At 34.5% G+C, this 27,261-nt stretch overlaps 2 protein-coding genes across 3 annotated transcripts in view; one reads left to right on the top strand and one right to left on the bottom strand.

Annotated features, from left to right (window-relative positions):
• Nucleotides 1-24,094, top strand: part of LOC141488283 (ferric-chelate reductase 1-like) — a 49,935-nt gene extending 25,841 nt beyond the window's left edge. For both annotated transcript variants that reach the window (XM_074188242.1, XM_074188241.1), the window contains 7 exons: nucleotides 2,698-2,813; nucleotides 5,884-5,970; nucleotides 8,146-8,243; nucleotides 9,261-9,319; nucleotides 11,363-11,506; nucleotides 12,828-12,889; nucleotides 12,973-24,094. In XM_074188242.1, coding sequence (XP_074044343.1) covers nucleotides 2,698-2,813; nucleotides 5,884-5,970; nucleotides 8,146-8,243; nucleotides 9,261-9,319; nucleotides 11,363-11,506; nucleotides 12,828-12,889; nucleotides 12,973-13,065 — 659 coding nt within the window. In that variant the 3' untranslated portion in view covers nucleotides 13,066-24,094. The remainder of the gene's footprint in view (nucleotides 1-2,697; nucleotides 2,814-5,883; nucleotides 5,971-8,145; nucleotides 8,244-9,260; nucleotides 9,320-11,362; nucleotides 11,507-12,827; nucleotides 12,890-12,972) is intronic.
• The window catches only part of PALMD (palmdelphin), an 83,967-nt gene continuing 73,226 nt past the window's right edge, over nucleotides 16,521-27,261 (bottom strand). The window contains exon 8 of the mRNA XM_074188243.1: nucleotides 16,521-26,589. Coding sequence (XP_074044344.1) covers nucleotides 26,510-26,589 — 80 coding nt within the window. The 3' untranslated portion in view covers nucleotides 16,521-26,509. The remainder of the gene's footprint in view (nucleotides 26,590-27,261) is intronic.

Genomic DNA, 27,261 nt, shown 5'->3' with positions numbered 1-27,261 from the left:
ATAGTTGTGTGAAAGATTTAAAGCATATCTGGGGCCCTAATATATTATAGCCCCACAGTGCTTAATGTTGGTATTTTGGGAGAAAGAGGAGAAAGGCAGAAAATAAATCGTCTCAGAGTATTACATGAAGCATTATATCATAGTGAGTAGAGAGCTGGCCTCAAAGCCAGAAAGATTTGCTCTAAGTCTGTGTTGGGGGTCATGTCACTTAAACTCACAGGCTTGAGTCAACTCTCTTAAGATTATAAATTACAGAGAAAAGCCATCCTGAATTGGTAGAAGTTAACGCAAATGTAAGTCCCCATGTCAATGAAATCATAAATTTAGTAGCTGGCCCATATTTTAAAAGACAGAACTTCTTATTTCCTGACTCTGCTTTCTTACTTGTCTACTCTATTTCTTCCCAAAATGACTGTTAATGCCTTTTACTGTTCACTGTTTCCCTGACTTCCATGCTGCCCTTTTGCTAGCAAATGATTTAATTTTCAAGTTCACTGAGAAGATTGAAGACATACATCTCCCATTCTTCCAATTTTTTTCTTCTCAAAATTTTTTGTCTTTCTCAGCCATTCTCTGAGAATGGCTCCATGAATGAGATTCATGCTTTGCTGAGGTTAATTCTACCTATAATTTTGGTTCCATTACTTCCAATCCTACCTGCCTGCAAATCTGCTCAGATATCCCCCATGTCTTTAAACAAATAGACATATGAAGACCTTTTTCTTTCTTGAAAACCCTCTTTCTTCCCTTCTAGTGACCCTCCCAACTCTTTCTTTAGTGATAAACTTCTTATAATAGGATTTTTTTTTGCATTAACTTTACTTTTTTACTCCCTACTCTGTCTTCACTTTAATACTTGCAATCTGATAGCTGTCCCTGCCATTCTATTGAAACTACTTTTCTAGTGGTCACCAATCATTTCTTAATTACCAGATTTAATGATCATTTTTTCCTTTTCTGTTTTCATGGTTGTTAATCTTTCTGTGTCATTTAACATTGTCTTTTCCCTTTTTTTTTTGTTGCTCCTTCTATATTTGTCTACCAATAAACGCCAAACTCTCTTGGTTTTCATTTGACCTTGCCTACTATACTTTTTTTGACTCCTTGAGAATGTGAATTTATTTTTGGAGGCTTTATCACTGTTCCCCCCCAATATTTAGCCTCTCTTCCTTGATGATTTCATTTGCTTTCATGGCTTCAGTTAGCTATTCCTGAGTTGAGCTTTTTTGACGTGGCTATTTCTAGCAGTGACACTGTTTAATCTTAAAAATTATGATATCTTTTATTCTTTCCTTTTTTTAATCACCCTTCATATTTAATCAGGTACCAAGTTCTTTGATCTTATCTTTCCAACTTTTCTACTATCTGTCCCCTCTTCAGCACTTAACATAATGCCTTATGCATGATAATTGATTGATGCTCTCTCATTCCACTGCTATCATTTGAGTGTCATCCTTTATAGCCCTCATTACTATTTAAAGTCCTGCATTTGTTCCCTAATCACTCTCTGTTCTTTCCTTTCTTCCAACTGATGCTATTGAATGCTTTTAGTTTTATTTCATATTATTCTTCTCCATGTCATCTGCCTATCAGTCAAATTGGACTATTCACTCACTGTCTTTCTTGCATGCCCTGAACTTTCTAATTTCATTGCCTTTGCTTATGCTGTTCCCTTCACCTGGAAGTCTACCCTGATCCATTCTTTGCCTGTGAATTTTGCTTATCTTATAAAACTCATTTGAATACCATTTCCTCTAGGAAGCATTTTCTATTTTATTTCACCAAAGTGGTGGTCCTTTTCTTATCCTTAGAACATGAATAACACTTTTTACACTTCTCTTGTGCACTTACCATGCATTATTCTTCATTGAAATTATTTGCACATATGTCACATATCCCTATTAGACTATAAACTCTGTGAGGGCAGCTGTGTTGATATCAAAATTCAATATTAAGTTATCTAAACTTCTTATTTTTTCCCCTTACCAACCACAGAGTTATATATTGTAGACAATAGATGTTTGTCAATTTTTTAAAAAAATATTTTAATTGATATGTTTTGCTTTTACATTACCTAGATTTTCTCTGTTTCTCTCCTTTCCTTCTCTTAGAATCCTTTATAACAAAATTTTTTAAAAGAAAAATGTCAAGAGAAAAAATTAAGTAAAATTTGAACAATATGAACAACAAAATATGAACAATATACTGAAAAAATCTAATGTAATATATACAATATTATACACCCGAATACTCCAGTTTTTTGAAAGTAGATTTGACATTTATAATTTCACAACATTATTTGCTAAATTTAGTTGTAGTAGTTCTTTTTTTCAAAGTTTACATATAAAATTACCAATAAAAACATAAAAATAGCTTCTATTGTCTCTTGACTTGCTTTTACTTTGATCAAGACTTTAATGCAAAAAGTATTTAGATTCAGAAATAGTATGTTCTTTCCATGTTATCCTTTTAAACTATGGACCAACTCCAAAATAATCATTGGGAAAGGTTGTTTGGCTAAGAGAGTTTGTGATTTCTTTTCATTTCATTTTTTAATAAAAAATATTAGAACTGATGCTAGTTGAGAGTTTTTTCCTATTCTTTTGTAGGCTCTGGGTCTATGGTTTAGAAATTAAAAGCCAGTTTAGTGAAAGAATCATTTTGGCATATATTGACACTGTGTCTTTTTTGTTGCAGGTGCTTTCATGTTTGTGGCCTGGATGACAACTGGGAGCATCGGTGTGCTGGTTGCCCGATTTTTCAAACCTGTGTGGCCCAAGGCCTTCCTCTTTGGAGAGGCAGCCTGGTTTCAGGTAGGCAGGAAAAAATATCCCAGGAATATCTGGGAAATTATTTTAGTGTTAAGGAAAAAAATTTTTCTAGGAGCTCCCTCTTTGATCTCATACTAAGGGAAGGTTAGTTGAGAGAATAAGGAATATTTAGAATGAAGAAAAAGATTTGAGGGAATAAGGGATGTTTAGACTAGAGAAAAGGAGACTTAAGCAGGGACACAATAGTTGACTTTCAAGTATTTGAAACTTTGTCACCTGGAAGGAGGGTCACACTTATTCTTCTTGGGTTCAGAGACCAGAACTAACAGCTTGGAGGAGGCAGAGTTATGGTGACAAAGAGGAAGATTTAGATTTGATATAAGGAACAGCTTCCTAACAACTAACTTGAAGTTGTATGAGCGGTCTTCAATGGCCTCCCTTCTCTGGAGGTCCTCAAGCAATCTTGTTTAGTTGAGGACTTCATGGGGTTCCCGACCATCTCTGAAATTCCTGATTTAGACTATTATCCTTGTCTTTAATATCATTCATTGTTTCCAGTATTATCTATGACCTGAAGTTTAACATTTTGCTGATATGGGAATGAAATTTGATTGGAAAAATGCTAATCACTAAAACCAGTGGTCTTGTTTTTCCATCCTCTGTGACCTATCTGCAATGTTTGAGTTTGGTAAACATTTATTAAAAATTTGCTGTGTACAAAGGATTCTGCTCAGTATGGAGACTATAAACATAGAGTTGAAGTAATCCTTTATGGATTCTATATTTTTTTTTCTTAAAGCAACGGGGTTAAGTGACTTGCTCAAGATCATACAGATAAGTAAGGATTAAGTGTCTGAGGTCAAATTTGAACTCAAGTCCCCCCATGCTCCATAATTAAGGAGTCACCAAGTCCTTCCTATTTTATTTCTGAAATATTTGTCAAATGAAAAAATATTTTCAAAGTACTTAGCACAGTACTGTCAGTGTTTAATAAATTCTTGTTCCCCTGTCTCCTATTTAACATAACATCCATTGAACTCTCTCTCCTCCCAATGTATTAAATACTTCTTTCCACACTCTTGAAATACTACTTGTTGTTTTGTAGTTTTTCAGTCATGTTCAACTCTTTGTGACCCCATTTGAAGTTTTCTTGGTGAAAATCATGGTGTGGTTTATCATTTCTCTCTCCATAATTTGAGGAAACAGGGAAACAGTTAAATGACTTGCTCAGGGTCACATAGTATGTGTGAAGGTAGATTTGAATTCAGAAAGAGGAATGTCCAGACTCAGTACTCTCTTCCCTGAGCCACCTATCTGCCCTGAAGTACCATAAAAGCCTCCCAATGGGTCTTTCTGCTTCTACTCTCTTTTCTATCTCTGCACGAGCAATCTTCCTTATTATAGAATTGGTAGTCTATATCTTTGATTAGAAATTTTCAATGGCTCCCTGTTGACCACTGGGGAAAGTTAAATGCCTTTACTATGGATTTGAGATATATGTAATTGGACACCAATGATGCCTTTCTACTCTTCTTATAGTTCTAGCCAAAGTGGACCACATTTGGACTCCTGAAATATGCTGGGCACCTTATCACATACATCATTACACAATGCTCCTTATGACTATAATGACCTCTCTCTTCAAAGTTTGAATCTTTGCCCAACCTTTGAAAGGTTTATTAAAATACCAACTTTTACATATGAAATCATCATAGGATCTTCTTTGGATCTCACATAGCCATTTTTTTCACTTTCCTAATGAACTCAGCATATTTTATTGCATATTGTATTATTTGGTATCAAGTCTTTCCATGAATAGATACTAGGTGATCAACCCAGGCAATTCTTTTAATAGCTTGTACCTCTAGACAACTCTCTAAGATGATAAGTTGTGGAGAAAGTGTCTGTCTGAAATGGTAGAGGGAATTTCCTTACTGGGCGTTCTTTATCCCAAAGGAATTACAGGTCAGATTCATATCTATATCCATATTTTGTTGTCTATGTTTGTACTAGTTAACATTTTATGAAACATTTACTATGTGCAAGACACTCAGCTTTTATCACTATATCACATGAAGAGAATGATTAACTTATCTGAACTTTGTATGTCCCACAGTGCCTTACACAGTAGGTGTTTAATAAACTTCTTAAAATTTATAGAATCCCAGAATGTCAGAATTGGATGGGACTTTAAGCAACCATCTGGTTCAATCCATAATTGAAAAAAAAGATTCTTCATTATTATATGAAGGCTAAGTGGTCATTCTGCTTTGGCTTGAGGACCTCCAAGTGAGGGTGAGGAAGAATATGGCTTCTGAGACAGCCCATTGCTGGGCTTTAACTTAGCTTTAACTTCTGGGAGCAAATAGTCCAAGTCTAATCCCTCTTACATGTGTGACCATCCTTAAGGTATTTGGAGATAGCTCTCTTTCCTTCCCTTCTTCATGCTAAATAAACATTTCCGGTTCAATCCACTGATCCTCATATTTCATGAACTCAAGATCCTTCATTAAGCTAGTTGCCATCTTCTGGATAATCCCCAGGTTATTAGTGTCCTTCCTAAAATGTGATTCTCAGAATAGAGCACAATACCGTCAAAGTGCTTTACCAGGGTGGAAGGTATGTCTCTCCTAAGGCAACCCAAGGTCACATTAGCTAATATCAGATTTCTTTCTACAAATTTTGTTCTTTTGAGATTATTTTTGCCCATTAGTCAGTTTTTTGGGAATCTTTTTTATAGCCCTTTAATCCTACCCTATCTATCTAACCTATATTCTCTCTCTGCACTAACAAAGCTTTCCCTTCCCAGCCAGATCATTCTTCTTATTGTACAGACTTTGTTCCTTCCTCATTTATGTTATTTCCTCTTGCCTAGAATGTCTTTAATCTTCCTCTCTGCTTCTTCCAATCTTAAACTTCCTTTAGAGACCCACTCAAAGCTTACTTTTTATTTTTCATTAAATGCCCTCATCACTGTCTTTATATTCTTTTCATCAGGGACATTTTTCATTTTTGCCCACATGCATATCCCAACTGAGAATCTTTTTCATGGAACAATATTGTCCGTTTTCTGGGAATCTCTTTTCTTACTTCATCATTTTCATCTTCACAGATACATCGATTTCTCATGCTCTGCACTTCCGGCTTCACCACTCTTGGTTTTGTACTTCCTTTCATATATAGAAAAGGCTGGAGTCAGGTAAGTCAGGACAGGTATTTTTATGTGTAAGGCACTGTATTTTGTGTTAGAAATACAAATACTAATAGAAAAACATTTTCTGTCCACATTCTGATAGTGAAGAAAATATATAAAAGAAAGTTGAAAAGGTTGGGGGGGGGGAGAAGGTATCCATACAACAGAAATAAATCTCTCTATAATGTAGGATTCAAGTTCTGATATTTGCTATCTGGGTAACTTATGACAAATCACTTAACTTTTCTGACTCAGCTTCTCTTTCTATAAAATGGGGATATTAGTAATTTCATTATCTAATACTTTCTAGGTCTGTGTAAGAAAAATAATCTTAAAACATTAAAGTAATATATCAATGTAAAAATTGCTATTATGATGAGTATGAACTTTTTACATTGATAATTTAAGAATCTATACTTTTATTAATGAGGATGGTGGACAGAGTGTAGACAACATGATGAAGAGATGGCCCAGACCAATGTTCACATCACCAAGATCACTGTTTCGTCACAGTATCAACAAGATTTATATAGGGGAAGTCACGTTTGAAAAGGTTTTATGTACAAAGACCAGGCAACAAACCTCTCAGTGTGATTTAGAGTGTAGATGAAACAAGTTGAAAGATGTCATCTAGGGTAATGGAATTCTGAGAAATGATACTCCCAATTCCTTGGTCTTCAAAGAGGCTTGTGTATTAGAAAGATAAACTGTTTCCTACCTAGCCAGTATTACAACTTAACTAAAAGGATGTCCTATGTAACATCTTACTTAAGGCAATGAGTCTTCCCATTATATATATACCTGTTCTAAATAATAAAAGTCAAGGGTTGGGTTGCTTTACTTGACTGTTACCTCTTCTCCCAGCATTTGCTGTTTTTGGTGTGGTGGTGCATTATATAGAAGAATCTTGTGATTATCTTGACTTTAAGGACAAAGACAATGAGTATTTTATAAGTCTGCTGCTAAGTAAGATGTAAATTCAACCATGGTGTGCAGTTATAAATTCATGTGAAATGTGGCATGAAAGTCTTATTGAACAAAAATGTTTTTCTGCAAAAACCTCCTTTTAGCTTATTTCAGAAAAACATACAATCAGAAATTTGTCTAGGAAAGGGTGATTTGTATATTGAATTTAGAGGACATTGAAATTATTCATAGTAATTCAGTAGTGTAGCATATATGGCTACAACAGACATCAGTTTAGGTAGAATAATTTGTGTTTTACTTTGCTCCTGCCTGAACTATTAGAAGCTGGTCAGAGCTGGCTTCAACATTCTCTTCTCCAGCCTTTCACCTAATACAGAAGGATGGAAGCCAGAAAGAAGAAGGCTCTTGAAGCCACCATATGGATGAACTTACTCTCTTCTCTCATGCCATAGCCTCCTCAGCTGTTTACACTGCTGTGCTAGGGACACTGTCTCCCCTCTCCTGCTCCCTCTGAGGTGGTATCTCTCAATTAATTGTCTTTATTCAACTTACCTCAAAGGTTGTTTGTAACCAGCGCAAAAATTCCTAGTTAAATTTCTGCATATTATAGTCTGGTCGATTAATGGTAGAGTCAAAAGAAAGCTAATTATGGAGTCAGAGAATCTCAAAAAGTCCGAGGTCATCCAACCACTTATTGGGGAAACTGAAACTTGAACTCAGATTTTCTAATTCTTTTCATTATGACCTTCTTTCTCTCACTTCAACAAATTGACTTCAGAGGAGTAAGTGGGAACAAACTACTTAATGTAAGAAAACCTTAAGTGTTATTTCTCCATCTCAATACTATTCATTCATTAAATATTAGGTCAGAGATGTTCTGTTTAAGCCTTAGTTTAAGGTTTCAAGTGAAGTTATGTGGCAACCTGTTATGATCTATCTATCTGGGGTTTTGAGCAGGCAGACCCCAAATCAATCAAGCATAGATGTAACTATATAGCATTGCAGCTGCTGGAACAAGCTTACTTGTCTTCGAAAAGTGAGCTCAGACTCTCAGTCAGAGCCTAATTCTAAGAAGAGGGTTGTAGAGGCGAATATCAGCACATAGACAAGTGAGCAAATTGGAACCTTAAGGGAGGGTCATTTTATTCTAAAATGCATGCAGATATCTCAGAGTAACCCATGAATTTTTTTCCTATTGGATTTTAACTGCAGTTGGACATAGTGGCACCATACTCATGATGTCTCTTTATTCAGGAAGCAGGTTATCATCCATACATTGGTTGTATAGTGATGACATTAGCAGTTCTTCAGCCTCTTCTAGCAGTTTTCAGACCCCCATCACATGATCCAAGGTATGATGTTTCCATTTACTCTTTTCTGAATGAATTATTCACTAATTAGTACAGTACTTTTAAAAATAATTCTTAAAAAACAACATTAAACATTACTACAACCAAGGAAACTTTCATTTTAACTACATAAAACTTAGTTAATTTCAATACATTAAATATTATTACAAGTATTCATTTATTCTTCAGACTTTTATTTTGCCTCTTATATGGCATCTTTTAATGGATATTCCACTTCTGCTTTTCATTTTTTCTTACTTTGTATTCTTTCACAAAAATATTTACAGACTTCTTTGTATTTGAAGCAGCTGGGTACCAGTGGATGAGTGAGAAGATCAGGGTTCAGATCTTGCCTCAATCAACCAATAAACATTTTTTTTAAAGTACTTATTATATGATACTAGGTACTAGGCCAAGAGTTGGAGAATGCAAAAAAGAGGCAAAGATTATCTTTCCCTCAAAAGCTTACAGTTGAATGGGGTAGACTATCAACCTTAGACACTTAGTGACTGTATCATGTAAAATGATTAGTTTGGACTTGACAGCCTCTAAGGTCCTTTTACTTCTAAATCTGTGATCCTATAATACATGATGATATTCCATTATATTAAGTAGCATGACTTATTTAATGGTTCCCTTAACATTGGACATTGAGGTTGCTTCCATTTTCAAAATAAGTACATATTAATAGTACAAAAAACTTCAATACCTTTTGCAATCATTTTAGTGGATTTAGGGAACTTTATCTTCCCAGCAATGGATTTATTGGGTAAAGAGCAACTTCATTTTTTAATAAGGGTAGTTTGTAAAATTGAGCAGCAAATTTTATCTATCTCATAACATTTTTAAGCTAGAGCTTTTAGATATTGAATAAGTTTAAATATTGGAAAAATTTAGATATTTTAGACATTAAATTCCTAGATCCGTGGAAAGCTTTTGCTTTTTTTCTTGAATTTTTTAATGAATTTAATTGTAGTTACATAATTTTTAAGATCATAGACTATTTCTTTCTTTTGTTAGACGACAGATATTTAACTGGAGTCACTGGGGGACTGGTACTGCTGCTAGGATACTAGCAGGTAAATAATTATGATGCCTTTTGTCATTGTTCATTGCAGCTTGTTTCTGTACCAAATTACAAGTTGGCTTAAATGATTTGTGCATAAATCAGTAATTGAAATAACTGACTATTAAGGAGAAAGTAACACTTAAATCCAGAAAAAAACTTAATGAAGATGGCTACTAGGTTCTTTCCACCCCATATCCACAGATTTGCCTTTGTGAACTCTTTATTCATTTAATTCCTCAAATTTTATATACTAATTTATATTAATTTATGAACAAATCAACTTCCCCTCTGCTCAGTCATAAACTCCTTAGGGGTAGGAGTTTACTCATGTTTTACTCATTTTTGAATCTCCCACGGTGTCATTTGCTCATTTATTATGCCCCTATTGCATGTGGAGTCATATGTTGCCAATTGTTGGAGTAGAAATTTGTCTAAGACATGGTTCTTGTGAAATAAGTCTGTTGAAGTCTATGGACTTCTCAAAAAATGTTTAAATGCATCAAACAAACATTTAGGATTATAAAGGAAGCTAGTTCTAATAGTTATCAAAATATTTAAAGAAATTATAGACATCTCCCAAGATTCATTTGTGAACCTCTTAGATCCAACTCTAATCTTTCCCCACTTTCCCCAGTTAGACTAGGGCTTTTCTCAGGGTAACTGTATTTGAAATACTCCATTTTGAAGTTTTGTGTTGTGAACTTTCAATAGAATAACTGCCACTATACAGTAGTTATAGTTATCAGGTTCTCAGTGGATAGAGAAATTTGGCCAATAGTGCTTGTTCCCTTATAGTTGAAAGATGAGGAGATTGGGGGAAGGGGGAAAGGAGTTATGATAGCTTTTTTTTTTTTTTTTTTTTTTTTAGTTTTTGCAAGGCAATGGAGTTAAGTGGCTTGCCCAAGGCCACACAGATAATTTTTAAGTGTCTGAGGCCAGATTTGAATTCAGGTATTCCGGACTCCAGGGCCAGTACTCTATCCACTGCGCCACCTAACTGCCTGATAGCTGTCTTTAAGTATGTGCAGAAATTGTCACATGAAAGAGGGATTATGTTTCTATTTTTTGAATCTAGAAGGTAGAACTAGGATATGGAAGTTTCAAAGAGGCAAATTTTGTCTAAACATGATAAAAAACTTCCTAACAAATAGAACTATCTGAAAGTCCAATATGCTGCCTGGGGATATAACAGATTCCTCTTGGCAAGAAGTCATTAAGCAGAGGAGTGCTAACCTCTTGGATTAGGCATATTGTAGTGAGGATTCTTTTTCTTTTTCTTTTTTGAGTGTATGGGTTAGACCAGTTCTTTCTAATTCAATGATTTCATGCCCTAAGTTCAGTTAGTCCTACACCAAAATCTGAAGATTTTGAGGAAATGGATAACTCCTCATGAAAAAGTGGGGAACCTGCAATTCAGGAGAAATTATTTCTATTTATTTATTTATTTATTCATCCATTTATCTATCTATCTATTCATTCATTCATTCACTTATCTATTTTTTAGGTTTTTGTTAGGCAATGGGGTTAAGTGGCTTGCCCAAGGCCACACAGCTAGGTAATGTGTCTGAGGCTGAATTTGAACTCAGGTACTCCTGACTCCTGGGCTGGTGCTCTATCCACTGCGCCACCTAGCTGCCCCATTTCAGGAGAAATTATAACAACCCCTCACAATTGTGTACAGTTTGTACATGTCACAGGCATGTGAGCTTGAATACTGATCTCATTTTCTGTTTAATATATTCTTCACTGTGTTTTAGTTCTGTCTGTGCACATATTGGCTGTGTGATCTTAGTAGGACATTTAATTTTCCAGTGTTTGAGACAGTTCTCTAAGTCCATAAGTTACAGAAAAAGTATCAACTTGTATTGGTAAAGGCAGTTTCCTATACTTCTGAGATCCTAAGGACTAGTCCTCTTCTCTATTTACTTCAATAGTATTTTTAATTTGTGAAAACTTTGATTCATTAAATATTGAACAAAGAATCATGTACTTAAAAAACATCTTTTACTAACAATGTTTTAATATTGTCAAATTATTTTTGTTTTCAACTTAGTGGTAGCAATATTCCTGGGAATGGATTTACCAGGACTCAATCTTCCCTCTCCAGCAAAAACTTATGCAATGATTGGATTTGTAGCTTGGCATGTTGGTGCTGAGATTCTTTTTGAGATACATGCTTACCGGCTCACTCGCAAAGGTAAAACAATAATTAAGCCACTTGAAAATATGTAGGTTCTTCCTAGTTTGTGTAGACTTTTTTTTTTGTTGAGATAGAAATCCTTTGACATCCTTCTAGCTGAGATAGAAATCCTTTGACATCCTTCTAGTATTGTTGAGTGGTTTTCATTTTCTCAACCCTTTAAGGAAAGCCAATCTTTTTAACTTGTGATAGAATTTAAGTTAGAATTTTTGCTAACTAGATTTGAGAATATGATTAATTAAATTGTTTAAATTAGAGTTAGTGAATAAAAATATAATAAAAGGCAACACTGTAGGAACAGAGTGTTAAACTTATGGTTAGGAAGACCTATATTAAAATCTTGCCTTGGTCTTTTTGAGCCTTAGATTACTCTAAAAGTATATGTTATAGATGGATTATTGTCTCCTTTATTGGAAGAAGCCTTCACACTGGTGAAAACACAGGTCAGCCCTTAGGAAATGGAAACAGAGTACACTTCTGAGGGCTTCTTACTATGACTGAGTGAAAATAAAAGGGAGAAATGTCAGGACTTTTTGAAATTGGAATGGAGAATTAATACAATCCATTTGATAGAGAAAGAATTTGGATGAACTTGGTGGAGTGGTTTTTAATCATCTGGCATGAACTGTTGTGATCCCTTCCAAACCCTAAGATTCAATTTTTTTATAAAGACCTTTTTCTCTTTGAGGTTCTATGTCATATTGAATACAATACAGAAAGATTAGAAAAGAGCGATAGGTGAGGAAATGGAGGAATGTGTGTGTGTAGATGTGTTCCTCTAGGAGTTTAATCAAGAAAAGGAAGAGGGATATGTCATCTTGTCTAACCTTTCAGTACCAAGTGGGAATGGTAGGATCAAGTTATGGTTTTGAAGGATGTGGGAGACCTGAGTAATTTTTTGTAGGGAGCAGCCAATATGCTTTCATGGCAGATAAGAGTAGGAGAAGCTATGGTTTGGGGAGTCAGAGCTGATTAGGAGGCAGGAAGTGGCAATGTCAGTAGTGCCTCATGCTAAAGAAGGCCCTGTGGTGGTATCTTGCCCTTAATTCAAGAACGAAATACTTAAGAAGATCTGGGGTGGTGGTAAAGGGAGTGAGAAAAGCCAGGAGGTACTTTGTCCAGAGAAGTCTTGTAATAAGACAGTCAGCCTGGGAAGTTACTGGAGAAGAATGGATCAGCAGAGTAACAGAAGTCAAGATGAGGGACAAGAAGAAAGCTCACCAATCAGAAACACAAGGCCATAGAGGTGGAAGGGTGAGGAAAACTTGAAGAGGCATTGTTGTTAAATCTCTTGATGAAATCTTATTGTTTTTGACAGTTGAAATATTGGAAGATGATAGAATTCAGATTCTTCAGTCATTTACAACAGCTGAGGCAGAGGTGAGTCTCTTTTGTAATCTTTAAATAGGATCATTTCAGGAGGTGGTATCTGCTTTGCTGAAATATCTCCATTTCTCTTTCAGGGTCATGCTTTTAAAAAGGTGATATTAGTCATCTATAGTTGTGGAAATATAGCTTTTCTCTTCACATTCTTATCTGCAATTGCCCAACAGTAGTCTAACTTCCAACAGCAAATGAACAAAGGCAAATAGAATCTTGGACTTGAATGATGAGATAATGAAACTGGAAACTTCTGTTAACTGCATCCAATTGTTTCCTGAAATTTTAGTTTGGAAGGTGAGCAGCATGTTATGAAGCAATTCTGAGCTGGAATCACTGAAAAGAAACTTTTAGAAAGGATTATTAGATAATAAACTCATGTTTGCAGTTCTTCATCTTCAAGGAAAGTTATACCTCAAGCAACTGGTCCTCAAATTTTCTCCTATGTGCCAAGTATGGTAAAAACAAAACAAAACAAACTGGCAAAGAACCTTTAAGGCCCACTCTATCCTAAACAAAAACCAACATCCAACTCAATTTTACTTTTTCAGGGAAAAGATCCCTACTGAAGATGAGTTCCTTATGGAAAATATGTTACAATTTTTTTTTAAATCTATGATTTTTCATTAATTCAAGCTTATCTTAAAATGGGAAGTTATATAGTTGTTAGAAGAACAACACAGAAAGGAGGAGCAATGAAATAGATTGAGTAGGTCTTTACTAATTATCAGTCCTTGGTTATTAATTGGTCTTTTAAATGATGTTTCTCTAAGTGTTTTGATAATGTTAAATTTTTTCCTTGGGGCATAGACAATCTCTAATTGAGCTAAAGAACAGCAAAAATCAAATCTACTATTCTTTTTTTTTGAATATAGTTCATATTCTTGTTTTCCTAACTTAACTTCTTTGGTAAAATGAAGTCAAGATAAAGAAAACCTCATGGATTACATTTAAAGTCCAATCTGTCAAGTATTCTCTGCTCTTGTACAGAACTCTATGGCCTATCAAGGCTTCTCATCTGCTAGTCAAACAGAATCATTTAAAGAACCTCAGGACTAGAACAGAAAACCTGAATCGTCACTTTTCCTTGCTCCGTGACTGTTGTGGAAATTGAAGATAAAACTCACTTGGGCAAAAATTGAAACAAAATAAAATGTTTTTTCTAGCACCTCTGTTTCCATCCTGAAATTAAAAAAAAAAAGGTCAAATAGATGACAAAGAGAACCCATGAACTGAAGCAGAAAATGCCATTCTTCACAGTTGCCATTGTGACCTCTTGCCATTGGGTGGTGCTCTAAAACCACAGACCCAGCTCTTTCTTGTAGTGCTCAGTAATTCAGACTCGTGCTTCCAAAATGATATATATGAAAGAATTCAGTTTGGCAGCTGTCTCTCCCTAAATTTACTTAAGATTTATTTCTCTGTTGGGGTGGTGGTGATACATAGAAAGTTAATGAGAAACAATAGCATTTACATTACATTGTATTTGTGGGGGTGAAGAGAAAGAGACAAAGGGAGGTAGTCTCCATTTTTCCTTTTATAGATCTTTATTTACAGATCCCAATACAAGCAAGTGAAACCTACCTCAGAAGGAGCAACAACAAAATAGATTGAGGAAGTCCTTATTGGTTATTAGTCCTTGGTTAGTTGGTATTTTAAATGGTGTTTCTCAAAGCATTTTGCTAATGTTAAATTTTTTTGCTTGAACCATGGACAATCTCTAATGGAACTAAGATAAACCAAACCAGTGTAAACCAAATCTACTATTCTTCCTTTAGAATTCTTTAATTTTTTCATTGTTGTATTATTAGTTTTATTATTTTTAAAAAGGGGAGTATTATAATATAAATCTATTGCTTGCTGGTGGTAAGGCTTTATAGATGAATAAATTTCCTGTTACATATTTTGTTATTCTAAATCAAAGGGGGGAAAGTCATTCAAGGGGGAAGATGAACTTGGATAGTATGAGTGATGAACTTCAGGATCTTTGAGCTCTCTAGTCAATTTTCCTCTGACTAAGGAAAATCACTTTAACTCTCTGGTTATTTATCTGTGGAAATGCTTTTATGTAACAGCTGTAGCTATGGTAGTGTTATACCAAAAATTGTTCTGAAATGCAAAGTTACATCACAAATTATTTCTAATTTCATGTTAATAGAAAAAAAATTACCCCTTACTTTTTTTAATCAAAGGTGACCTCCTTGAACATCAGACACTTGCTCTTTTGTCCATCTTTGTTTTCATTGCTATAAAGTTGTATATAAATATAAATTGTCTAAAAATAAATTTGTAAATCTTGTTTTTTCCCCCCCACTTCTGTCAGATGTGGTTTTGAAACTTTAGAAATGCTTTGAAAGATGGGGTGGATTTCTTGTCTTCTTTTTCCTCTCTAAATAGAGTGCAAGAGAAATTAAAGTGTGTTTTTCATGAATACTAATAACTCACATTGTTAAATTGCTTTGCTTTACAATTTACAAAGAATTTTCCTCACAACATGATAGCTAAATAATAGCTAGCATTATATAGGGATTGCAGGTTTGTAAAATGCTTTACATATGGTATCTCATATGTAAACCCAATGAGGCACATGCTATTATTTCTTTCCATTTAAAGATGAGGAAACTGAGAATGTCAAAGGTAAAGTGATTGGTATAAGATTACAACTATTAGGACTTGAATTCAGGCCTCCCTGACTCCAAGTCCACTTTGCCTCCCAGGTGCCTAAATAATATCTGTATTACAGGAGACTGAAGTGGACATAGTACTTATATTTGAAGGAAGGGACTCAGCTATGGGCTCAACATGATTTGAATCCCAGAATAGGGGAGATCTATTTATAGTCTAATGGATGGGGATGTGAAAAGAATCCCCCCCACCAATCTAAAATCACAAAGATTCACAGAGGGTAGCTAATTGATAAAAAGACCCATAATTTATTTTGTAATGTTTCAGAAATGCTATGTGAAAAAGCAAAAGGGGGTGAAGAATATATTAAGGGGGAAATGGGGAATTTACTAATGTACATAATTAGTTTGTGTAAGTAGAACTGTATAATGACATGGAAACTATGGGGGATGAATTTTTCATTTAAACTGGTCAAAGGAAGGCAATAAACAAGCACACTCACAGATAAGATCTTAGTTCATAAATCTGCAAGAGTCAAAACAGAACATATTTCAATATCCCTAATGACCATGGGTGTAAAAATTTTCAATAAAGTATTAGCCAAAGAGGCTAAAACAACATATGAGAAAGACTGTGTGTTATAACTTAAATAAACAGTTGGAATTATGTCAGGAATGCAGGGTTAGGTTAATAAAAGAACTATAAACTTTATTAACAATATTAATAACAAAGTGAGCAAAAATCATATGCTTTTATCAACATATGAACTTCACTGAATAAAATATTCATTTCTGTTAAAACAGAGGAAAAATACAAATAAATACTTTTCTTTAAATAGGATAAATTTTATCTAAATCTAAGAGAATTCATTATAATCAAGATAAAATAGAAATCTTTCCAGTAAAATCAAATAAATATGTCCAATACCAATAATTCAAGAAAAATTAATTTAGGACATTACCATAGGTAAAGAAGAAACAAAATTATCACTCCACAGATGATATGATTGTGAACTTAAAGAAATCTAAAGCATTAGTTAAAATTAAATTGAAATAACTAGTAACTATAGCAAACTTGCAAGATATCAAATATATTGATACAAATTATCAACATTTCTATGTCATATCAATAAAAGCCAGTAGAAAGAACTAGAAAGAGATTCCACTTAAAATTATTACAGAATGTATAAAATATATGGAAGACTCTTTTCCAGATTATACCCGAGGACTATAAACTATAGCAACTACAAACCACTGTTTACATAAAGTCAGACCTAAATAATTGACAGTATTACCTAAATTAATATACTTAATTCAATGCCTTACCAGTCAAATTATCAAATGATTACCTTGTAGACTAAGAAAAAATTGGAATTCTTATGAAAGCAAAAAAAGATCAAGAATCTCAAGAGAATTAATAAAAAGAAGTAGAAATAAAAGGAGTCAATCAGTGCCAAATCTTAGGCTATAATAAAAAATAGTAATTCCGAAAACAATTTGATACTGGTTAAAAAAATAGAAATCAATCAGTGGAACAGATTAGCCACACAATATACCAAAGCAAATATATCTATTACCTAAAGCAAACAAATCCTAGATTTTGAGAAAAAGACTCACTTTTTGACCAAAAAAGTACTGAGAAAATTGGATAACATTATGGAAGTAATTATTTTTAGAAGGACACCTCATACCTTATTGCAAGGTAAGCTCCAAATGGGTATGTGACCTAAATATAAAAGGCTGCATCATAAGTAAATTAGAGAAACATTAAAAAAAATCTATTTAATCAATGGATAAGAGAAAAGTTAATGACCTCACTAGGGATAGAGGATCACAGAAGATTAAAATCAATAATTTTTATCACATAATATTAAAAAAGTTTTATACAAACAAATCCAATAAAACTAAGTTTAAAAGACTTTTAAAAAAGAGTGTAAGGAACTTAAAAGAGTTAAAAAGAGTTTAAAAGTTTCTCTGATAAAGGTCTTATTTCCAATATCTAAAAGGAACTGATTCCAATTTATAAGAAGAGCTATTTTCCAAATGACAACTGGTATCAAGGTTTTAAAAGGCAGTTCTTAAGGAACAAATTTCAGGATATCAATGGCTATATGAAAAAAATGCTCCAAATTGATACTAATTTGGGAAGAATGGAAAGTAAAAGAATTCTGAGATTTCATTTTTACTGCTCAGATCTTGGTAATCTGGGTTCCATTTTCACCACACTACTGAAACTTCTTTGAAGGATAAAATTGATTTTATGGCTAAGTCTAATGACCATTTTTTAGTCCTCATTCTCTGCAGAATTTGACTTTTGGCTTTCATCCCTTTGCTTCTATGAATCTATGACATTTCGCTCTTTATTTCCAATATTTTTATTTTACCCTCTCAGTCTCTTTGGATGCCTCCTTTCTCCATTTCCTTAAAAATAAATGTGTCCTAAGGACCTATCCTTGATTTCCTTTTCTTCTATCTTTGCAACCTCTCTCCTAGGAAGCTTTTTTGCTCCCTTGCCTTTAAAGATTGTTTAAAGTTTCCAAATCTGAATTTCCACTTTCCAACATCTCCCAGAGTTTCAGACCCACATTTTGATTTGCTTGCTTAATATTTCCAATTGGATGATACATCAGCACCTTAAAATCTACATCTCCCAAACAGGATTCATCTTGCCCCAATTTCCTACACCTGCCCCCATTTCTTAACTTTTATTGACAGTAGCACCATCTTTTTGGTCAAACATGGCTGAAAACTCAGTCATCTTTGAATTTTACTACGTTTTGACTTCTTATATCCAATATAATGCTAAGTCCGATCAATTCTTCCTCTGCAACATTTTAGATGGTTTTTCCCCCTTTCTTTCCACTCCTCATTTAATCTCTTCTGTAAAAGAAGAGGTTTGGATTCAGTGGTGTCTAAAATTCTCTCCCAGACCTAAATCTATTATCCTATGAAATCTAATGAATACTATATGCTGAGCGGTGGTATTGTTTGAGATACAAAGAAAAAATGAAAGAGTTCCTATAGAGAGTTTAAGACAGTGATTTTGACTCCTAGTTTAGATTTGTCTCTGTGCGTTCCCAACTTACAACTCATTTGCACTGGAGAATAAAAGAAAACCTGGAGTTTGGGGGACCTCAAACTCTAAACTCCAGTAAACTCTTAAAAAAAAACTCTTCTTCTGGAAGAGTAAAATGCAAAAGCTCAAGCTAAAAGATGTATTTAGTCATCAGAAATGAAACTGGCTGACATTACATAAACTTTTAGACTCTAAATCAGAGACATTTGAGACAGAATCTGTTCTTCATGATCAGGAAGCATTAGAAAAAAAATATTTAAGCCTGAAGGCACCTATAGATTTGATCATATCATTCTTCTAGTAAAAATCTCTTCATTACCTCTCCATTGCTTATCAGATTAAACTGCAACTCCTACTATTCAAGGTCCTTCATAATCTGGAGCCAATTTTCCTTTTTATTTTAATCTTACAGTATTCAAATAGTCCCATATTCCAGCTAAAATGAATTAGTTACTGTTTTATTCTTATCCTGTCTTATTATGTCTTTGCCTCATGTCTTCAGGCCTGAAAAGACTCATACTATTCCCTATGCTTGGAGTATCTTCCTCACCTTTCTTCCTTCATTTAAACCTCCTTTAAGATACTACCTCTCCATCATTCTTTCCTTGATTACCCAAACTTTTTACAATGCCAAGTGCAAATAGACATTTGATAAATATTGAATTAAATTCTCCCAGATGGAAATGATTTTTTCTTCTTCATATTTACCATTGTGACCTTGAGTCATTTCAGTTCTTTGGGTGTTGCTTTCTTCATCTAAAATGTGAAAAGACTGGATTATAAATAAATGAAAAATAATTTATTAAATGTTTGCTGTGAGAATTAGTGAGATCATGAAAGAAGTGTGTAGATAAGAGGAGAGGGTCCAGGAAAGACTCTTAGGGAATCTTGGTCAGACAGATAGAAAGAAAACCAATATAGTATCATGAAAACCAAGAAAGGCAAATAATATACAGGAGAATTCAAAGGCATTAATGGAAGAAGGATGGAGGCTGAGAAAATATCAGGTTTGGGAATTAAGACATCACAGCTGGGTCAGCTAGATAGTGCCTTGAACAGAGCACTGGCCCTGTAGTCAGGAGGACCTGAGTTCAAATCTGATATCAAACACTTAATAATTACTTAGCTGTGTGATCTTGGGCAAGTCATTTAACCCCACTGCCTTGCAAAAACAAAAAACAAAAATAAAAAAGAGATCTCAGCTAGCTTTGGATTGAGTCCTATTACAAAGGAGTTCTGAAGGGAGTGATGAAAGAGGAAGTTGAGGTAATGAGTGAACACTTAATGTTCACTTAAAAGAATATGACTGATAAAGGAGTAGAGATACCAGATGATAATTTGAGGAGATAATAAGTTTTAATTGTTTTTTTCCAATAAATTTTTATTTCTATCATTCATTTTTTACATAAATAGAATGTCTTCTAGCATTCTTCCTCTTCCTCTTTCAGACAACAATCCATATAACAAATAACATTTTAAAAAGAAAGAAAAAGGAAGAGACAAAAATAAGAAAAGCTGATTGATAATTTTTTAAAATCTGAAAATATATGCAAAAAATAGAGTGAGAGTTGTGAAAAATATTTTTTAAGAAGAGGGAAATGATATATTTGGAGGAAGTAGAGAACGAATCAATAAAGAGGAGCAGACTGAAGATTAAGGAGACAAGGAATGATGTGATGGGGAAATCTGTCAGAGAAGTTGGAATGGATGGAATCAAGGGTATATAGAGAGAAGATATCCTTGGCAGGGTCACATCATTTTTAGACATTGTGAGAGAAGAACAGAGCAGGAGAATAGAGGTTTTTGAGATGAAGAGAAGGGGAGAAGAGAGTTCAGTAGGAATTATATTGTTTTTCAGCAAAACTAAGGTTTGTCACTGAGACTGAGAGGAAGGGGAGGTGTATGGAGAATAGAAAAGGACTGAGATAGTTTTTTTAATAGAATGATATTGGGAATCAATTAAGGAGGAATCAAAGGACTGTCTTACAATAGTGAGAACAGAGGTAGGATAACATGAATTTGTGGTATTCTCAGCATGACTATGATTTCCTCTAGCTCACTTTAGCATCTAGGAGGAATATGATGGAAGCAATCAAGAGCTGAATTATGCCAAGGATGTGTTTTGATAGAATAAAGTAGTAAGTGATTCAAAAGTTGATGATGTTATCTAGTTGAATTAGTTAACCATACAGTTAAGATTGGGAAGGGAGGAAAATGAAGTCAAAATAATGGTAATAGACTGGGAAAGTATGACTGGTGGTGGTATTGAAAATGAAGGTGGAGAATAGATCTAGGAGGGTAAGGCATAGGGAGAAATAGAATGATGAGTTTTTCATCAGATGGGGAGTTCTCATTTTTTTTTTAAGGAAGTAGAACATTTGAGGATCATCTGGGTTGTGTGGAGTTGAGTTCGTGAGGAGGTTGAGGAATTCAATAGTTAGAAAATTGGAGGGAGAATCCATATGCATATTGAAATCCCCTATTATAAATCTTTGCAATTGAAATAAAGTTAGTGACTTCATACTACACTTCTAGGGAAATGAAGGAGAATAACTTAAGAGTAGTTGAGGACAGTCAACATGATTTGAATAGAATGGGGAAATTAGACACTGTGAACTTTAAAGAAGATAAAGATGTTTCCGAGCAAGGCAAACAAAAAGAGAATCTACAAGTGACATTAGGAAGCAAGGAATATTTAAACTTTTTCCTAGGACCAATATGTTGGGAAATGGAAGATCAGTAAAGTATAGTCAGTGTTGGAGAGGATGACTAGGGATATAGTGTCATATAGGAGAAGCTAAATCTCAGGGAGGGCAAATAGTTGGAAGCAATTCAAGGGAAAAAGATTCAGGATGAAAAAAAACTTGTTCACTATGAAATGGCAATTCAAGTGGGCACAGAGGAAGGCATGGGAATAATTAGAGTAGGTCATGGGGGAGACAGAGTTGAAAAGAATTGGACTAAGTGACTGGAGAGTAGAGATTGGGTATAGTTCTTAGATGATCATTGATTGAGTAATACAAGAATAGAGGAAAAAAAAACAGATAATGATGGCTTATTAACCACAGAGATAGTAGTGGATGACAGATGAATGCTCATAGTCTCCAAGGGATTATTTTGCTATCAAAGGGCAAGGAGGTATTAGGGCTTTGTTTACTCTGCTTGCTTCTCCTAGTAACAGAGTGAGGTGGGTAGGTTATAGGCAGTGATGAAACCTGGTTCCACCGTTCATCTGTTACTCCTAGCTGACAGGTATATTACATCTGGGTAGATATATTTTATTCAAGAGTAACAGGATAGATAAAAAAGGATAGTCAGATAGTATTATATGTTAAGAAGGTATAACCATATAACGAAATCCATGAAACAAAGGCAGGTAAATATGGAACAGAGCATTTGGATGAAGGTATAAAAGTACAAAGAGATTATTTTGTTAGAGTATACAATGGACCTCCTGTATGGAAAGAGGAAATAGATGAAGAGTTTAAGGAGCAGGTCACTTGTAAAAATTGTGATCAGGGTTCCCAGCCAAGTCTGGGGGTTTTGCATAAAACTCCTAATTGTTGTTTAAAATGCTGATACATGGCCATGTGCCTATAGGAAGAGTAGGCAAGAGAGATTTTGGAGAGGAGAGAAAGTTCTTTTTCAAGAGAGTACAATTGGTAACAGAATCTTTTTAGGAGCTTGGCTTCCCCTGTATATCTTCAGCTTCCATGGTTTGTCTCCAGATATCTGGTGTTGGTCTCCAATAGAGTCTGGCACCAAGTGTGTCCTCTAGAAGAAATGTCTTTCTTCTCCAGAGTTCTCTCACCAAATTTGTCCCTCACAAGGGCATGCAACCTTATACCAACATTTTCTCTACCTGGATTATAGTCATAATGGCAGATTTCAATTTTTTCCAGTATTTGACTGCTCAAATCAGAATAGCTAATAACTTTTTTAACTTACTTATGATAATTTCTGTCTTCCAAGTAGGAGAATCAATAAATGGAAATTCTATTTTAGTTCTTTTTTCACCAAGTAGGAATTGGTTGCTAGTGAGGAAATATGTACTCCTCTTTGTGACAGATGAAAGAAGAAAGCTGGGTCTTATGTATCCCTAGATTTGGGAAGAATAAATTTCAAAGGATTCAAAGGCAGGGGAAATAGTCTTCTGTGGACTAAATTCTATGAGGGAAGTACACCCAGGAGGGATGGAATGAAATTCTGAAGATTCTTCTGCTCTCCATATTGATTCTGAATCTAATGTGGGTTAACTGATCAGTTTTAGTAGCTTAGGATTCCAGTAACTTCAGCTCCAGTATCATTGGTTAGAGGCCAAGTCACCATGTCTGGAAGTATTTCTTTGTTTTTAAAAACCTATTAGATGAAAGAGTTTAATAAAAGAAGGGGTGGGACTACTTGTTAATTTGATAGGGACAGTGATTACTGATTACAGAAAAAGTCAGGGATGCATAAATATTTTGCTTCTGTTTTCTCTGCCAAGGACAATGCGTTATGGACTAGAAAGAGTAGACCAAAAATAGTGAGTTGATACTCAAACTAAGAAAGAGAATAGTTAGCTGCACTTGTAGAATTAGGAGAACAGGAGATGTGACTTGGGAGGCTTGGAAAATGGCAAATTTATAGTGGAGGGGGGAAGAAAATGGAATCTCATTCTATGGACTAGGGAATTTGACTTTTATTTCTGGAAAAATACTAGACTTTATCATTAAGATGATAATTAAACATCTAGAAAAGGAATCAATGTTCGCAAAGAGTTGGCAAGACTTCATCAAGAACAAATCAGCCAAAGGGCAAAAAAACTGTTCATTCTCTTTAACTCAGCATTTTCAATTTTAGGCCTGTATAGAGAAGAAATCATAAAAAATGGGAAAAGTCCCACATGTTTCAAAATATTCATAGCAGTTCTTTTTTTGTAGTGGCAAAGAAATAGAAATTGAGGGGATGCCCATCAATTGGGGAACAGCTAAACAAGCTATGGTACATGAATACTATGGAATAGTATTGTGCTATAAGAAACCATAAATGTGGTCGGACTCTAGAGATGCATGGAATGAGTTACAAGATCTCTTGCTGAGCAAAGGGAGCAGAACCAAGAGATAATATACATGTTAACAACAACATTGTGAGATGATCAATTGTGATGGAAGCAGCTACTCTCAGCTGTCCAAGGAGCTAGGACGACTGTATTAGACCGGCTATGGACAATGTTATCCTCATCCAGAGGAAGAAAAACAAAACAAAACAAAAACAAAGCCTTCAGAATATGATGAACACTTTATAAAAATTATCTCTTTTGTATCTCTTTCCATTAATCTTAATTCCTTACACTGAAAATGACTAATCTGTAAACATGCTTATCCAAAATATGTCTGTACAATGCTAACTTGACTTTGCCACTGAGGGGGAGGATGGAAGGAAGTTTTGTGACTTAAAAATATACATGTGCATATGGATGAATTTTGAACAAACTTTCATAACCTGTATTTGGAAAAATAAAATATCAAGTAAAAAAAAGAAAAAATCATGTCAGTTGAGTCTTATTTCTCTTTGACATTGTTGGTAAACTGAAAAGATAACTTGGTGAATAGTGGGTAGTGGATAGAGAGGGTAGTCTTGGAATTAGAAAGACCTGGATTCAAATTTTGCCTTTAATACATATTGACCTATGATTTTTATCAAGAAACAGCTTCTCAGTACTTTAGGCAATTTTCTAAGACAATAAACTGCAAAGAATGTGCAAACTAATCTGCCATAGCAGTAAAAATCACAGGTTCATTTGATAGCCTGAATAGTAAGTAAGCAAATTGGCAGATCAGGAGAATGATCTAGGAAACTTAGCTAGATTTGGTTCTATCATAGTATTCTTGCAAAAAAGAAGGAAGAAGATGTGGTTGGAGACTAATAGTTAAATATTTAGATTTGGAATTTGTTGGACTCAAACAGTAGTCACTAATGGTTTGATTTCATTTTGATTGGAGGTCTCCAGTGGAGTATCCCATGGATGTATGACAGACCCTGTGATGTATAAGCAATGACTTAGAAGGCAAGTGATCAGATTTGCAGTTGACACAAAACTAGGAGGTTCAACTATTTGGATGAAAGAATCAGGGTTAAAAAAGATCATAAATCACAAGATCAATGCAACAAATCTAGCTAAATGTTAATAGGAGTGAAAATTCAAGTGTTACTTGAGTTTTAAAATTTACTTTTTTGGGTAGAAAAGGCATAGCTTAGTAGCAGTTCATCTGAAAAAGGTCTTGAGGTTTTATTGTCTTAGAAGCCCAATCAGTCCATAGTATGTTATGGTGGTTCAAAAAGGCTAGTTCAAATCTGAAGCCTCGTTCAAGTCTAGGAGTCACATTTTAGAAAAGAAGTTTATATATTGGAGACAATTCAGAAGAGAATAGATAGAACAAAGAGTCAGCTTAAGACCATTTGAGTAAAAGGTAAAGAATCACACATTTAGTTTAGCAGAATGACTGGCACATATATATGCTTAATAAGTCCCAACTAACTGAAGAGAATTCCAGGGGGACATGATCAATAATTAACTGTTTATTAAATACCTACTGTTTTCCAGGCACTATGCTAGGAACTGAGGAGAGATACAGATATAAGACATGAGAGAATGAATCCCTGCTAACAAGGAGCCTACATTCTAATGTGAACTGTCTTCAAGTACTTCAGGGGCTGGATAAAAGATTGAATGTTTGGCCCAAGACAGCCTAACTAGGAGTTCTGGGTAGAGATATAGAAGACAGATGTCAATTTAATATCAGGAAAAACTTCATAACTACTGGAGCCAGTCAAAGCAGATGGTTGCTTCCAACGCTGCAAATCTGTAATACTGTGATTCCATACTGTCCCACCTACCATGGATCTGGTTAGAAATGTGGCTTCTTATATTGTTCTCTCTGTTCCATGAGTTACTGAGCTATTATTCCATTACCTTAGTTATCCTGTCTGACCTTGCCCATGAGCCCTAGTGATTAGCCATTGCTTTCATAGCCTAAAGTGGTTCAACAAGAGTCAGCCTGTCTGGTCTGCTAATGCTTGACTCATGATCTGCCCTGTTGATTCCAGTCTAATTAAAACTACATTCTAATTTCTTCTGTGACTTGGTATTTTAGCTTTACCTAATCCTTGTAATCCTGCTGCTCCTAGATGCAAATGTCAATAGTCAGGTGAACCTGACTGTTTTTGCTGCTTCATGGTGACAGTGTCTTCTTTCATTCTTTGATAGTTTTTACTGATGCTGTTTCTTTCTCAAAAAACAATTTCTATCTTTTCACAATGATTACTCCAACTCTCTCTTATAATAAGTAAACATAGCCAATCAAAGCCTATTACCATTTGTCAGGCCAGAAAATGCTCCCTTCATTCTGCACCTGTGAAGATTCCTCTGAAGCCATGATTGATCACTCTATTGATCAGTTTCAAATTCTTTCAATGCTTCTTTTCTTTATATTATTATGGTCATCTCATAAATTGTTTTCTTGCATCTGTGTTTTTTGCTCTGCAACAGTTCATATAAAACTTTTCATGTTTTTTTTAAACTTTTGCTTATTCCTCATTTCTTAGTGGTATGATAATATTCTATTACATTCATTTACTACAATTTGTTCAGTCTCCTTATTGATTTCCATCCTTTTTCCTTCCCGAGCTTTGTTATTACAAAAAGTGCTGTTATCAATTTTTTAATATATAGTAATTTTTCATCTGTTTTTGGCCTCCTTATACTCACTGTTTGAATGGCATTCATTTTTGAAGTTTCATTGTCCTCTTCAGACATTGTTAGAGATTCATTGTTCAGAAATTGTTAGAGATGGTTATGTATGTTTACATCTATGACTGCAACTGTCTGATCTTCAGAATTCAGGGGACATGAAGATAGCTCAGATTCATCTTGTCTGATCATTGTTGGTTCCTTGAAAATATCTTGGGGCTGATGGTTCCAGGTTCTGACTTCATAGTTTTAATATAGATAGGATCTCCTGTAAATCAAAGTGATAGATTTTGGTATTGTGTCATAGAAATATAAAAACAGCTCAGTTTTTTGAATGACAAATGTACCAAGAATTAGACCATATATTTCTGATAACATATCTATTCTTAAAGGAAAAGGGAATGAATGGATGAAAAAAATCATTTGTTATTATATTCTAGGAACTGTGATGGGAGATGTGGACATAACTGCATAAAGTAAGATAGTTCCTGCTCTCTTAAGAGCTAACATCTGAATATAGGAAGACAATATGTATAGGGAATTGGCAGGCAAGGAGGGGTGTTTTGGTTAAAGAAATAACAGGAGGGTGAGAGGAGTCATAGAATGACTGGTTGATATATGCTATCTAGGAAAGCTAGTATTGATTTTACTGCTGCCCCAGAGCAAAAAATGGTTAATGATGTTGAAATATGAATATGGGTGAAGAATAGAGTGGTGATTTTGGATTGAACTCTACATGGTGAACTCTCATCATCCAGAACCAGGAGCTCTAGGGTGGGAGTTGGAGTACCTTGTTGGAGATTGAGTCTATTTGCATATTGTATGATTGACTTATTTAAATTCAAGTAACTGAAGTTAATACCTTTTTTAGAATTTTAAGAGATGAAAGGTACCTTAGTTACTTAATTTATCTTCTTAAGTTATTAACAAGATTACTTAC

This window comes from Macrotis lagotis, chromosome 5 (genome assembly GCF_037893015.1).
Source record: "Macrotis lagotis isolate mMagLag1 chromosome 5, bilby.v1.9.chrom.fasta, whole genome shotgun sequence".
NCBI lineage: Eukaryota > Metazoa > Chordata > Mammalia > Peramelemorphia > Peramelidae > Macrotis > Macrotis lagotis.
Note: the sequence above shows the minus strand (reverse complement) of the source record. Positions and strands in the feature narration are given on the sequence as shown.